General features: G+C 43.5%; 1 protein-coding gene across 1 annotated transcript in view; it reads left to right on the top strand.

Moving 5' to 3' along the window:
- The first annotated feature begins 466 nt into the window (after window positions 1-466).
- FYB2 (FYN binding protein 2) overlaps window positions 467-16,386 on the top strand; it is a 95,790-nt gene continuing 79,870 nt past the window's right edge. The window contains 3 exon segments of the mRNA XM_055305846.1: window positions 467-1,211; window positions 4,801-4,968; window positions 7,821-7,854. Of these exon segments, the coding sequence (XP_055161821.1) occupies window positions 467-1,211; window positions 4,801-4,968; window positions 7,821-7,854 (947 nt within the window).

Below are 16,386 nucleotides of genomic sequence, written 5' to 3'. Positions count from 1 at the left end.
AGTTAGGTGGAGGGTGAATTTTGTGAAGCAAGAACACATAAGCAAAGTCAGGGTGGTCAATGGTACAGATTTCTAGAAAATGATAATGCCATTTGGTTTAAGGGTACTTGTGGTGGGCTGTGGCTGGAGACCATAACCCCACCAGATTATGAAGAACTTTGAATGCTGTGCTAGGAAGTTTAGAACTTGTAGAGGCAACAAGGCACCACCAAGAATCTGTATCAAGGGCTTTATCAGCAATTGTCAATACTGTCTCCTTTATGAGTATCCTTTACATGTTGTGACGGAATTAAACAGACCTGAAGTGTTTCAAAGAGGAGACCTTTGTTTTTGTTGCACCTCACATAGAGGTCGAGTTACCAGCTGACACGGCCCACTAAGCAATGGTGGTGTATCAGCACTTACATGCGCAGTGAAGTCAACTAATCAGTTTTTTTTCCTAGAGTAATGAGACTTTTTTTTTCTTATGCTTTAGGAAGGGCTAAGAAACTTCAAGGAACTTCGAGCTAAATTTCAAAAGTTTGATGCGCCACCTCCTCCAGGACCTATTAAATTCTCAGCAGGTGTTTCTCGAAAGGGTGGCATTCGAAACACACAGTCAACAAGAACTTTGGCCAATGGGAAACCCCTCTTGCCCAACCACAATCCACTCCCACTGTGCTGTTCTAGTGCTGAACCCCAGCTTCTTAAACTCCAGGAAATGAAAGTGGCCCAGGGGAGCAAGATTCAGAAATGTCCGAATTCCCCAGGACCTCCGGAGACGTCTCCTGGTTCTGCAGTGAATTCACAGAAAACTTCTCTGATGTTAGACGTGAGTCAGCCAAGCGCTGAGATAACCAACAAGAGGAGAGTAGCAGTGACAGATAGCTTCAAAGACAAGCTCTGGAACTGGGAGAAGGTGTCATCTCGGAAAAATGAGATGTCTTCAGCTTCTTTCCTTACCAGTTATACAAACAGGGGCTTCCATCCGGAGGAGCAGCAAAGCAGAGGGCTTACTCCAAAGGAACCCAGGAGACAGCTGGAAACAAAAGGAGCCCAGACCCTACCTTCCCAGAGTTACTCGGTGGCCCAAAGAAAATCACCTGAAGATCCCACTTTTCTATTTCTCCAACATGGCAGGAAGAGCCTAGAAACCCCTCACCCTGAGAGGAGCCCAGCGGGGAGCTCCTGCCAGCCTGTCTATGAGAGTGAACTTGCCAGCCAGACCCCAGGTGAGAATTCATCCTTGTGGGCCTAGGGGACGGGCCACTAAGTTCTTCTAATTTAGAGCTTACTGATGGTCACGTTTGATCTGGGCAAGTTTTGCTCCAAACTCCAGAGCAGGTATTCTAAGCCCATCTGCCAAATTGTAATTTCAGGTCTGGGTAAATGCTTGATCTCCTGCAATTCTATTGAAAGTTTGGTCAAGCTTGGGTTTGAATCCTAGCTCTACGTCTTAAAAGATGCATAAGCTTGGGCAGTCTACTTAACTTTGTACGGCCTGGTCTGCTCTGCTGTGAATCGGATTCATCACCAATATGCCCCAACTTGGTAAACAGCACAACCCTCCTTGTAGTTGCTGCAGCCAAAAGCCTAGGTGCCACGCTCTATTCTTCTTTCCCCTCATTCTTTGCACCCGCTGCATCAGCAAGCTCTTGGTTCTACCAGCAAAATATGTTCTGTATCCTTCTGCTTTAGTCAATTTCTGCCCTCTGCCCTGTCCAGACCACTGTCCACACCACTGTCCTCTCTCTCCTGGACCACAATGGTCCGGCTGGTTTCCCTGCTTCTACATGCTTGCCCCCTACGACCTGATTCTTCTCCTAGTGGGCACAGTGATCCTCTAAATCATAAATTAGACCATAGCACTCCCCTGCTCAAGTTCAACTCTGGCCATTTTATACCAACTGATGTCATTTGGCCCCTCTTACCTCTCTTACTCCTCCTTTTACCACACTGGCCTTCTTGCTTTCCCTTAGATAAACCATGCTAGTTCCACCCCAGGGCCTTTGCACTTGCTGATACTCTGCCTGGAACATACTTCCTTCCCCCCAGGCCTTTGATGTCTCCCTCCCTCACTTCATTATGGTTTCTGCTCAGTGTCATCTGTTGTGAGTGGAATTTGTGAGTCACCATCTAAAATAACTACCCCACCTCCATTAGTCTCTGTTGTCTTACATGGCTTAGACTTTCATATCCCATCCTCACCTGGTATATTGTTACATAGCTGTTTGTTTACTTCAGTAAAATATAAGTTACATAAGGATAAAAACTGTCTTCTTGATCACTGTATCCCTAGCACCTAAAAGAACAAAGCCAGGTTCAGTAGGTCCTCAAAAAAGATTTGTTGAATGCTTGAATGGGTGGATGGATGGATGGATGGATGGATGGACAGGAGTGGGTGGAGGAATCTCCTGCTTACAACAGTACATGCTTCCCCCTCTGAATTTAGAATAGTCTGAACTACTTACTACTGATTTCATGGCTCTGCACATCCTGGACCCTGCTTATGTATCTGACTCATTGCTGCCCGTCTCCTCCTGGCTCATGAGCAGACACATGGATTTCTTGCTATTCCATGAAGAGACTTTATTATGCTCGGAACACTTACATTTGCTGTTCTTCTTCCTAGACAACTCTTCTCTGAGCTTTCTTTTTTTTTAAATTTTTTTTTATTTATTTATGATAGTCACAGAGAGAGAGAGAGAGAGAGAGAGAGGAGAGGCAGAGACACAGGCAGAGGGAGAAGCAGGCTCCATGCACCGGGAGCCCAACGTGGGATTCGATTCTGGGTCTCCAGGATCACGCCCCGGGCCAAAGGCAGGCGCCAAACCGCTGCGCGACCCAGGAATCCCTCCTCTGAGCTTTCTGTAGTTGCATTTAGATCTAAGTTCACATGACACTTTTTCAGATAACCTCTTTAGCTAAAGCCCACTACTTCACCATCAGCAGTTTGCGCTCTTTCATAGCAGCCTGTTCTAGTTCTTTCATAGACCTGACAGGTCTCTGTGATTACCTTGTTTATTTGTCTGCATGCATATCCTCAGTCTCCCCCTATTAAAATGAAAATTCTTGAGGGTGATCTCTATCTCTATTCTTTTTTTTATTAAGATTTTTATTTTTTATTTGTTCATGAGAGACACAGAGAGAGGCAGACACACAGGCAGAGGTAGAAGGCTCCCTGCGGGGAGCCTGATGCGGGACTCAATGCCAGGACCCTGGGATCACGCCCTGAGCCAAAGGCAGATGTTCAACCACTGGGCCACCCAGGCCTCTATCTCTATTCTTGTTCTTAACTCTATACCCAACTTCTAGAATGATGCCTGGAAAATAGTAGATAAATCGTTATTGATGAAGGGATAGGAAAAGAGGATGAATGGGAAGAAGGAAAGAAGGATGGGCCATCTACCCGATGGAGCTGTTGAGGGGATTAAATGAAATGACCCATGTCCATCTCTTAGCCCAGGGCCTGGTAAAAATAAGGAACCCAGTTAGTAAGGGATCACTCATTCTCACTACATCTTCTCCTTAATTTGATAAGAACTATAATTTCTGACATCGCAACTTATAAGTAAAGCCTGTGAAGAGAGGAACTCAGACCAGACTGATGTAACCCCTGCTGGCAGGGGCAAGAAGGAAGCTCCCCCCCTCCCCCACCCATCACCTCTTTGCTCCCAGAGGGCAGCAGGGCTCTGTGGAAGTTGCACTGAGGAACTTGTAAAATACTGGCCAACGTCTTTATTTTTACCAGGGATGGGCATGTTGTCAACCATTGTATTATGTGAACCCCAAATCATGGCCCATGGATCATACAAGATTTTGTGCTATTTTCAGTCTAAGAGGCAGATACAATTTTCAAACACAATACTGGAATTTCTGCTGGAGTTTGGCCTCTGAGCACAGAAGGGCAAAATGCATGAAATTGAGACTGTCCTGGGAAATTCCAGGACATAAAACCACAAAATCCACAGATGCCCATATACCACAAAGTTAGCCCTGAAGCTTGTCCCAGGCTATGAGTTCTAGAAATCAGGCATCAATCCCCCTCCTCTTTACAGTGCCAATGTTATTTGCATGTCATAAGCAACTGAAGCACCCTTCAGGGGATAGTTGCCATCCATTTCCTTGGAAGTAGGCACTGTGCTTGATGCTGGCAAGAGATCAGTATACCCTGGTCCCCACACACGAGGAGCCAACACTCAATGGGAAGATAGATCTGCCCCTCTGATATATCACAACACCGACAGAGACATAATAAGGATACATCATGGGAATACAAAACAGAGACAGGTTAATTCTTACCTTGATTTAAAAATCAGTGAAAGTTTCCCAGAGGAGGTGTCATTTCCCAGAGGGCCTTAAAGAATGAATCAGAGCTATCTGAGAAAGAAGTGAGGGAACAGCATTCCAGAACCAAGAAAGGCATGAATGAAGTCTTGGATATATGATGGCTTTTTACATCAAATTTGGAGAATTGAGAAGCCATTTGCATGAGTGAAAGATATTTGGGCTGAAGGTTGGGAAAGTAGGATGGTAAGTGTGTTAAGAGAATCTGGAAATGTGGACTGGGGCCATGTGGTATTGACATGCCAGAGGATGGAGTACACACGTAGATGTCAAGCCAACGAAGCCAGGCTTTGTCCTCTGGGCAGCAGGCCCGAGATATGATCAGGACACTTTGGTCAGTAGGAGGACAGTAGACTAGAGGGGAGAAAGACTGAGGCAAGGACTGTCAATTTTATGGCGGAAGCCATGAAATGGAAATAGTAATAGCCTGCGTTTAAAATTTAATTTTTTTGTTTTTGTTTTTTTACTATCCAGGCTCAGAGAAACAGCCAGTTGACAGGCATCATCAACTTCTCAAAACAAAACAACTGCCTCCCATCAAGTCCCTGGGTCCTCCTCCTCCAAAGCCTCCAAAGCCACCAGTTGTAAACCTCCAGGCCTTCCAGAGGCAGGCGGCTGCGATTTCCGAGAGCCACAGGAAAGGTAAGGCACAGGGCTGCACACAGCCAGCCAGTGGGAGTCACGGCTCCAATGCCTCATCCCCCCATTACATCTCTCTCTCTGTGTCAACTCCCAGGTGATAATGCCAAACTGCTTTTCCATGGGGCTGGACACCCATCACTGGTTATTTTTACGTAGAGGCCGTGGCAGCTTGCCTGTGAAATGACAAATCTGCAGGAATTGGCCCCTTATCGCTCCTGGGCCAGTCTGCCTCCCCTGAGAGCATTGCATTTGATCACTGGGACTAGGTCCAAGAGGAAGAAAAAGAAAGTAGTGGAGCAGGGAGCTGGGAGCTTTTGTGTTTCCTGCAAAGCCTGTGTTGTCAACACAATCAGTGCAATAGGAGAGGAGAGGGAGTGAAAAGGGAGGAAAGTCAGTGTGAACTTGACCTGTGATCCTAATGGAGGGTCCCTCAGGCCTCTGTCATCTGCCTTCAGTAATTAGTTGAAGGCCCCCACCCCCACCCTACCCCCTGCCACTGGCCCTTTCCAGAAACAAGCCAATTTTTTGTGCTGTTTTGTGTCTTTCTCTGCTACTTAAAGGAATATCTTCTCATCCCCTTTCCACCCACACTGTGCTTGAATCCTGTTGACACTGTAAATACCTTTGCTTATGTTTGCTCTAATGGAACATGATGTGAACACACACTTTGGTGTGGCACATAGTTCCGTGCTAACATTTGTCTTACTGTGGCCATGAGTGCCAGCAGATGGTACGCTCAGAGAGCTGATGGCATCTTGCATTGCTCATTTGACTGCTTTGAAAACCTCATGATTGTTAAGCATCCTGAACTCATAGGTTCTCAAACTTCAGCCTGCACCAGAATCACCTAGAGGATTTGTTAAAACACAGATCACAGGGCCCCATTCCCAGAGTTTCTGGATTTGTTTGGTCTGGATTGGGTACCTAAGAATTTTCCTTTTTAACAAGTTCCTCGGGGCAGGGGGGTTACTGATGCTACTGGTCCAGGAACCACACTTTGAGAACCACTGCTGCAGATCATCTTGAGTCTTAGCCTAAAAGAAAATTCTGTATAAAGAGATAGAACATGCTGGCTGCCATCTTGTGTCCCCTCATGCATGCACCTAATCTCAGTTGGTTTGGCTGGGACCCTCTGAGCACCAACCTTAGTCCCCCAAGGTCCCATTTCCACTCCATCAAGATGAGAGAAACTGTCACGAACCAGGAGAAATGGGCCAGATTGCAAGCCCAGGTGCACATTTGTGGGGAAGGAACAGCTTGCTAGAAGATGGTTCACAGAAGGGCTACGGCAGATGATAAAAACCTTAGTTCTCCTTTTTAAAAAAACGGTCTTATTTATTTATTTGAAAGCATGAAAGAGCCTGAGAAGGGCAGGGGGTAAGGGGCAGAGGGAGAAGGAGAAGCAGACCCCCCACCCAGCATGGAACCTGACATGGGGCTCGATCCCAGGACCCATGATCACGACCTGAGCCAAAGGCAGACACTCAACCCACTGAGCCACCCAAAAGCCCCAAACCTTAGTTCCCCTTAAAGAAGTTAGGAGTAAACAATATCGCTGGTATTGAAGAAGTGAGTATGTTCATAAACCAAGGAACATTCTCTCTCTCCACAACCCTGAAGTTCCAGCACATGAGGCAGCGAACACTTTCACCCTCACAGGCCTTGCTGAGAGGAAGCAGCTGGAAGAAATGCTTCCAGAGTCTTAAACCAACCTGGTGCAGACAGTCTGACTAGTTGAAGAAGCCTGGCTGAAGCTCTGCCCACACAATCCGAGGCTGAAACAGCACCACTTGTTACCGGAGAGGACAAAGAGGATGATGTTCTGGATCTTGTGGGGGAACTTTGAGGAAGCTTCCAAGAATGAAGCAAAATGATCTGAGTCAGTTTCTGAAGAAGACAAAACTTGAAGAAGTTCCTGGGAACTGCTGTCTTATATTAGGACTGCTTTCAAAAATTTTGTTCATGGATCTGATGGACTCTAGATCTCTAGTATTTTAAGTGCAAGCCCCTTGGACGACACTGCAGCACTTTTCAGTTTTTGCTTGGATACTTTTAATTCTTTGCAGCTAATTAAACTGAAGTTTGAAACAAGGTTAATAAAGTTCTTTACCTGGCTAAAAAAGGAAGGAAAGAAAGGGAAAAAAAGTGCTCTTCTAAGTATAACAAATAATAATTTGGCCACCTCCATAACCAAGAAGGCCAAGTATGGTTTTTAGAAACATTAAACAATTCAGGTCTCAAAGTGTCTCTCTGAAAGCAAAGAAGGTTGTCAGAGAACCCAGAACAAAGCACCAAGTCTTCTGTGATAAAATGGCCTTTGTAAATCCCAGCTCCCCCACTCACTAGCTCTTTAAGTTTGGGCATGTTGCTCACGGAGCCTCATTGTCCTTATCTGTAAAATGGGGTTGACCATAACATTCATCTCCCAGGACTTTTGTGAGGATAACTGAGATGAGTCATGGAAGGAGTTTAAACAGTGCTTGGCACAGCAGTAAGCGCTCCATAGACACACCGTTATCCTTATTCTAAGCTTGTGTTGAGCAGCTAGCTCCACTCTTTGCCCTGGGCCCTGCGATGGACACGAGAGTTAAAGAGCCCCACACGAGTTCTGGTGCTCTGGGTCAGAGTCTAATCTGAAAGATCAAGATCATCCTCACAAAGAAGCACTCAATAGTGTGGGTGAGTGCTGCACTGCAGGACAGAGGGTCCCCTGGGTGCTGGGGGTGGGGGAGGTTTGGGGTGCCAGTGAGTTGCCATTCCTCATTTTGTCTCTGGGTCAGGGCATTGCACAAAGTTCACTTTAACCAGGCCGCCACTTGCTCCCCTTTTCACTCTGCCTCTTGCTCTTGCAGCAGCTGGGAAAGAGCGCTGCCTGTCTCCGGAGAGGTGAGTACCTGTTCCTGAGTTGGCAGGAAGCACAGCCCACTGAGCACCGACAGGTTGCTTAGCCAGCCTGAGAGCAGGCAATAAGCACAAGCCAGGTGTCTGCATTTCTCAGAAGGGTTGCAGGAAGAACAGATTTATAAGCAACAAACTGCAACTTTTGTTTTAGAGAGAGATTAAATAAACTGCCTTTAACTGCTGTGCTGACATTAAATTGCAAAGATGGTCCTCTGAGGTACTTTTATTTATTATACAGTTGGGTTCAGTAAATTGAAACATCAGCTTCCATAGTAATAAATCGAATTAGAGGCTACAGAATGCTGTGGGCAGCTGGTGTGATGTTAGGAATTGGTAATGGGACAAAAGACCTTCTGTTTTTGCTGTACTTATTCTGAGAATTTTGCCATACAGGTGTCAGTTCATATATTCACTCAAGCAAATATTATCTGTTTGAGCCCGTTGATGTGTCATGCATTGTGCTGGCTACTTTATATAGATTTTCTCTCTTCCTTTTCTCAAGACTGCAAAATTGCTGCTACTGTCCTCATTTTATAGCTAAAGACATTGGGCTCAGAAGGTTTGGCCTCATTAAAAAAATATATGTTAAAATAATAAAAAAAAAAGAAAGTTTGGCCTCTTGCAGAACTGTGATTCCAACCCAAATATCTCTAAATTATTTTTTATTAAATATAATGGGAATATAAGATTGTGTCAACTTGAGGTGTACAAGGTGTTAGTTTGACACATTTACAAATTGCAGTAGGATTACTACAACAGAGTTAGCTAACACCTTTATCACCTCACATAATTTTCATTTCTTTTTTGTGTTGAGAACAGTTAAGAATCAATTTTTTAGTAACTTTAAAACGTATAATACATTATTTTTTACTGTAATCACTGTTTACACATTAGATCTCCAAAACTAATTTATGTACTAGTTGTAAGTTTGTGCCCTTAAACATCTCCCCAATTCACCTACCCCTCAGCCCCTGGTAACTACGATTTACTCTTTTGAAATACTCTGCTTTTACAAGTTTCAGTTTTTTTAGATTTCATGTATAAGTGATACTATACAGTAAATGTTTTTCTCTGTCTGACTCATCTCCCTTAGCATAAATGCCACCAAAGTCCATCCATGTTGTCACAGATGGCAGGATTTTCTTCTTTCTTGTGACTAAATAGCATTGCTGTGTATATATATATATACTCCGTGTCTTTATCCATTCATCTGTTGATGGACGCTTGGGTTGTTTCCATATCTTGGCTATTGTGAATAATGCGGTATTAGTATGCGTCAAGCAGTATTTCTTTGAGATGCTGATTTCATTTCCTTCAGATACATACCCAGGAGTGCTGAGTCATATGGCAGTTCAATTCTTTTTTTTCCCCCCCCCTTTTAAAGACTATTTACTCAGGAGAGAGAGAGAGAGAGAGAGAGAGAGAGAGAGAGAGAGACAGACAGAGAGAGACAGAGACAGGCAAAGAGAGAACCAGGCTCCATGCAGGGAGCCTGATGTGAGACTCGATCCCCAGACCCCAGGATCACAACCTGGGCCTAAGGCAGGCACTCAACTGCTGAGCCACCCAGGTGTCCTGGCATTTCAATTCTTAATTGAACCTCTATAGGCTTTTCCATAATGGCTGTACTAACAGGGATGCCCAAATTGTTTTGATTATATGACCTCACCTCCTCACAAAAATGTTCTTTTCTCAAGAGGGTCAGGCTTAGAAGAAGTAGACATAAAAACAAATAATTATATTACTTACCAAATGTTTATAATAGTAGAATGTGTTAAGTTTTCTAATAGAGGAAAGTACAAGATTTAGAGGTTGCACCAATATGGGAGTGATTGCCTGTCCTTGGGAGAGTCAATGAAGTCTTTCTAGAAATTGTATTTTTTTTTTTTGGCTAAAATCATACTACATAACAAGCAACAAAATATCAACAGCATACAGCAGGAGTGTGAGTTCAGCTGATCTGGGCTGAGCTCAGCTAGTGTTGCTAGTATGTTGCAGACTACCTTAGGGAGGTTTACTGATATTGATTGGGGTTGCTCATGTGTGGGGGTCACCCTGCAGCTGCTGATCTAGGATTGCCTTGGCTGGCATGAGTGGGGCAACCTGACTTTGCACCAGCTGTCTCACCCTCCAGCAAGCTAGCTGAGGAACGAGCTGCAGGCAAGCAAGACAGTACCGATTGCACAAACAACTTTTTAGACTCTGCTGTATCATATTTGCTAACATCTTATGGGTCAAAGCAAGTCACATGGCCCAGCTTCAGCGTGGGAGGAAGCCAGAACACTACCTATAAAAGGGCAGGGATCTAGAAAGGCAACACTTGCAGTGAGTATGGAGGGTAGACATGTACTGGATAACATAGGGAGGGGCACTGTAGGCCCAGGCAGGAGGTGTAAGGAAGCAGCTCTCAATGGTGAAAATTAGAAATAGATAAGTAGAACTGGTGTGGTAAGGTTGGGATGGAATGGAGAGAAATGCTATTGTGGAGGTAGACAGGAACCAAATCTTGGAGGTTCTTGTCCACCAAGGACTAGATAAGACCTCCTTGTTCACCGAGGAACAAGCCCAGAAAGGACTAGATAAGACCTCTGTGTTCACCAAGGAACTGACCAAGTGGTGTTGGGTGTGGTTCACGTGTACCAGGAACTCCTAGTTTAGTCGCCCATTTAAAAGAGTTAAATGACAACACAGAGTAGGTCAGTGAAGCCACATTCTCTGTGCATTTGTGTGAAAGAGGAAAAACCATTTAGACAGCTAAGGCAATGATTTGCACTGTTTACTCAATGAACCACAGGCCCCAGGGTGACAGTTTGAGGGGACAATATAATTCTGTGCTCTGAGTCCATCTTGGTTCCTTCATGACTCACATTCTGAGAGCATCTCCGTGTGACTATACGTGTGCTATGATGGTGATGGATGCACCAATGGATGTTCAGTATAGAGATAGAGCATGACTGAGAACAAGGCAGTAATAATAAAATGGAGGATAAACAGATGCAAAGTATTCTTTTTTAAATATTTTATTTATTCATAAGACACAGAGGCAGAAACACAGGCAGAGGGAGAATCAAGGTCGCCATGGGGTGCCTGATGTGGGATTCGATCCCAGGACCCGGGAATCATGACCTGAGCCAAAGGCAGATGCTCAACCACTGAGCCACCATGATGCCCCCAGATGCAAAGTATTCTGACGTAGAAGAATAAGAGATGAAGTTGGATTCTCAAGTTAATTAGGTGCCATGCTGAGGAATTGGGACTGTAGGTTGCGGTGATGAGTTAACTTAAACAAGTAAGTGCCGTGATGCTGAGCAGCCTTACGGACAACTTCCATGGAAACCAGGGCTTGTTTGGAAGGAACGTCTCCTATGTTCATGGTATTGATATTCAGTACAAATATTAGATTAGAAACAGAATATATTGGGTCTCATTACTGGAAGGGGACCTGGCAATTATCAGATGTAGCAAGCTGCACAGCATAGTATTAACACTTCTGGGGGTTTTAAACTGAGCCCTACCACTTAACATCTACATAACCTTGGACAAATGCCTTAACCTCTGCAAACCTTAGTTTCTACTTATGTAAAATGGGAGGCCGATAGGACCTGACTCATACAGTTGTGGTGAGAGATGAAACAATGATCGTAAAGCATCGAGTGCAGTGCCAAGCACCTAGAGAGTGTTCGATAAAACTTGCTGAGCTGTTATATAACCCCCTCCAAAGGCAGGAATCCATAATCAGAACCTTAATGCCTTCAAAAATCATTTGATGAAAAGCTCATTCTCTGAAGAGTCCAATGTTTTTCTTGTTGGGGCAGATTTTATTCATTCAACATATATTCATTGACTACTATATGCCAGGCCTCTTATACACACTGAGAATATAGCAAGGTACAAAGTAGACAAAAGTATCTTACATGCATGCACACATATGTGTGCACACACATGTTAGTTTTATTTATTTAAAATCCAAGTTGCGCTCAGACCAAAACCGGCCTCCCTACCCCAGATTCCCAGCCATCTGTCCAAGACCTACTCATTGGTACAGTAGACAGGGTCTTTACCCCTCCATTACCTGGCAGTTCTTAAAACACCTAAGGAATACATCATATTGTTAAATAAAACTTTCATTATTTTCAACTATTATTCATAAAAGAGAAGTCTATGTTTTAGCTGTATTTTTATGGATATATGTTTTTAATCATCTTGTTAGAAACTCAGTGCATTTACAGTAGGCGCTTTCACTTTTGAACCTCTTCATATCCTGTATTAAATGGGAGAAGCAGCACTAGGCACTGCACCCAGTACAAGTCTGGGGTCAGACTCACATAGAGCCAAAACCCCTCCTCTACAACTATGACAGCCCGGAGCTGTGATACACACATCTGTAAAGTCAACACAATAATACTTACTTCATTGATTGTCATGAAGACTAAATGAGATAAATTGAAAGTATGGAAAATACAGAGGGTGTACAATGAGTCTTGGTTTCCTCAACCTTTGGCCTCTCCATCCCTTGTTATCTCTGGAATAAATATCTCATTAGTCCCCAACAGTGAAATGATTCTTGGGAGATTATTCTTTGTCATCATTCTTTCATGCAAACCAAGCTGGCTGGTATACCTCTTGAATAAGCAGCCCCTATTTCTGTGAGCAAAGCAGGTTCGTCCCAGGGCAGCAATTAGCGCTGAGTCTCTGTCAGTACTTAGCAGAGTCGGCTAATATTTTATTCATTAGCTATAAATATGGCTTTTCTCCCATTAAGATGTGTCAGAGGGTCGTCCTGACTCAGGAAATCTCTGACTCAGACACGAGGGAAGGGAGAGCCTACTTTTTCTTCGGGAGAGAAGATTCATACAGCATAGCATTTCTCAGACCAGGGTCTGTGGGTGGATCTCAGGAGTCCACCATTTTCTCTTCTGAACTTTTTAATTTTGTGTTTTCATCTTAATGATAGTCTTTAAAAGATAGTATAAGCCTATTCTGAGTCTTCTAGATGATTTATTTCAACCTAATATTTTGGAACATGGTTTTGTGTTTGTGTTTTTGATATTTCTACCCCATACAGAGTGAAAACTACAAATGCCTCTGAGGGCTGGTGGGTTATGTGACTATGTCTAGAAACTCCCTTAAACAACTGGGAGGGAGAGATCCTGTGGAAATGGGAAGAAATGCCTTACCTAAGGCTTTCAAGTGAAATATTCATAATATCAGAACACCACCACTGTGGGGTAAAGTAAAATGCATCTATACTCTTTATTTGAATAGTGGTAAGTGCTATAAAGAAAAGGTTTTAAAGAGTGTTCAGATAGTAACAGGGGACAAGGAGTGGGATAAAGAAAGTGTAGGATGATCAGGAAAAGCCTGAGGTGGTGACATTGAGGTTGAGCCCTACATAATGAGGACCTAGTCACAAAAGGTCTAGCAGCTGGACATTCCAGGACATTGCTGCTCATTCTAGCTGAACAGCTAGAGCAGTGAGTCAAGGGGGAAGTGTGTCTGTCTGCACATTGGGGGAGCAATAGCTAAAGCACCGTGTCCTGGTAAAATGGTGGGGGTCTTGAGAGCCATGGAGTAAATTTGGATGCTGCTCTCAAAATATGTTGGGAAACCACAGGAGTTTGAAACAAGGGAGTGATATGAGCTGACATTTATTTTGTAAAGATCCCTTTGAATGCTTCATAAATAATAAACTTAGTGAAGAAACAGGTAGAAATAGCTTCAGAAGCCATTGCAACAACAAAACAGCGATAAATAGAACAATCAGCACTCCTATTGAGGGTGTCCTAAGCACTTTAAATATATGACTCCGTTTATGATAATCCTAAGAGGTAGATGATATCCAATTTTGTAGATGAGGAAACTGAGTCACAAAGAGGTTTAATCACTTCATATGGACAAAGGTGGTAGAGGTTAAAAAAAAATGAAGGGAATCAAGATGTATTTTGGAGGAAATGTAGTGATTGTGGGATCACCTGTGGAGAATGAGACAGGAGGGCAAGATTGGAATATAAGACCATTCCCAGGTGATGTGTTATTTCCATCACTGTTGGCACCAACATGTGTGGAGTCTTGGCACACACATCAGTGCTCATTGCAAAATGACCCTTCATAAAAGCTACTGGGGATTTTTTTTTTTTTTTTTTTTTTTTTACTTAAACGAGACAAGCATGCCCTAGAGTCTCTGTTTGACCAGAACCTCTTAGGACTAGTTTTAAAGTTGTTTGGAGCTTAAATATGGCTACATGTCAGTTGGTCAAGACTGGTATAGACCTGCTCTGATTGACCAATGGCAAAACAGGTTCCTCACGGTGGTATCTGGGAAAAGGTGAGCCCTCACATCCCAGTGTGCTAAATTGAATCACTATGGGGCAAGAATGAAGACAGGGAAGTTTTTCAAGCCTGTACCTTATGAAGTTTAAGACACAGAATATTCAGGTGGATTTAGCCCAAGCCACTTCGATAAATTCTTATGCCTTTTTAATTGGGTTTCAGAAAATAACAAGGCCACTGTTTGGCCTTTCTTTCCAAGGGCAGTGGTGTCAAGAACAGTCTATTTGGGGGCTTCTTTTGTATTTTCAAGTATTCTTCCTTTAAAAATAAATTCACCTATAGATTCTATTTTTTTTTTAACACTTACCATAGACAAGGACTTGTGCGCCATACTTAATGTGTATTCTCTCCTGTTAAAACTCCCAACCAGGGGCAGCTCGGGTGGCTCAGCGGTTTAGCGCCACCTTCGGCCCAGGACGTGATCCTGGAGACCCGGAATCAAGTCCCGCGTCAGGCTCCCTACATGGAGCCTGCTTCTCCCTCTGCCTGTGTCTCTGCCTCTCTCTGTGTGTCTCTCATGAATAAATAAAATCTTTAAAAAATAAAATAAAAATAAAACTCCCAACCACGACCACCCAATGAAGTTGGTGGTTAGCCGACTCTCTGACCATAGAGTTAGGTTAAGGAATCCAAGATAATGCAACTGGAATATCACTCCTGCAGGGACTAACCTGGTCAACAGGGCTCCAGAGCATCACCTCTCAACCAACACTGCAGACTGCCTTACAGAAGATTCATGTTGGATCTTTACCTGCAACAAAAGAGGGCAAGGTTTAATAGACTCATGGCCTGCTCTACAAATTGAGTCTAGACATTCTCCAGGCAGCTGTTCTTGAATGCATCTCCTTCCTTAGGATTTCTTTTTCCGTCTGGAGAAAGATCTGTGTGAGGGAGGCTGGCCAGGATGGAACTAAAGTATGAAAGTGTTTGGAGCCAAGTCTCATCTACACTCCTTACTGGCATTCAAATGATAAGCTGGAAAAAAAACATGACTTAGGAAGAAATCAGACAATAAAGTTACAGACTTAGAGCCTATTTTTATACATAAGTTTACTCAGAAGGTTGAATGGAAACTTATCTTTGAAAATGGCCACATGCTGGGCATTGTTTAGTGCTTTACATCTGTTAGACTCATTTTAGCCCCATGATCATGTTAGGAAGGCAAAATTAATATTCCCATTTTGAGTTGAGAAACCAAGGGCTCAGAGATGTTTCATGATTTGTCCTGAAGTATAAGTTAATACAGAGCTAACATAGGGTGTGAACTCAGGACCAGATGTTCATAAGGATTTTCAACCACACTATCCTGTCTCAGAATTTTTCCAACATGAGCAATTTTGGGAGGTCCTGTTAGATTCTGAATTCCATGATTGTCTTTTTCACCTTTCTCACCTACTGAGAAGTAGACTGCCAGTAATAATTATTTAATGACTAAGTGATAGACTAATTGAGTGACAGATTGAGGGAGGATAGATAAAATGATACTGCTTTTCATGAACTTTTTATAAAGAAAACATTCCTAAGCTCTGTCAGCTATATATTCTGCATTGATCTGCATGTCCAGTATCTTGTCCTTCTAATATTAAGCAAGGCTAAATAATTAGGACAATCTAAGCTCTGCATTTGCCCTTGTATATATTATGGAAGGGCTCCTGCCATGTGCAGAAGTGGACTCACATGAAAGCTGCTCTGTCCTCTGCTCCTTCTTAGTCTAGCAAAATTCAGCTCCAAGTGACACTGCCAAGAAGCTTGTCCTTATCATTCTAGCCATCTCACAAGGTGCTCTCCTTCATCCCCCACTTCTGTAGACCTTTTACACTTTCATTCAGTAGTTATGTGATCAAACTAATCATCAAGCACTTTGCTTGATGATTAAAGTAGAATAAAATTCAGAAACCCCAAACTGCTTACTAGGGCCAGGAAGGCCCTACCTGTTCTGACCACTCTGCACTCTCTTCCTTGTTCATGGTCTTTAGCCCACTGACTGGCCTTTTGGCCTCTCCTCAAACACAACAAGCATATTCTTACCAAGCACGAATGCTTGTTGCTTCCTGTGTATGGAGGGATCTCCTCCCAGATCTTTAACTGATGGCTCCTTTCCATCGTGCAGGATTTGTTCATTCTGTCAGTCAGTCAATGAATGTTTATTGAACCCCAGCTGTGTGCGAGACATGGTCCGAGATGCTG

This window comes from Nyctereutes procyonoides, unplaced genomic scaffold, assembly GCF_905146905.1.
Source record: "Nyctereutes procyonoides isolate TBG_1078 unplaced genomic scaffold, NYPRO_anot_genome, whole genome shotgun sequence".
In the NCBI taxonomy this organism is placed as follows: domain Eukaryota; kingdom Metazoa; phylum Chordata; class Mammalia; order Carnivora; family Canidae; genus Nyctereutes; species Nyctereutes procyonoides.
The sequence above is the reverse complement of the archived record's forward strand: the minus strand, read 5'-3'. Positions and strand labels throughout refer to the sequence as shown.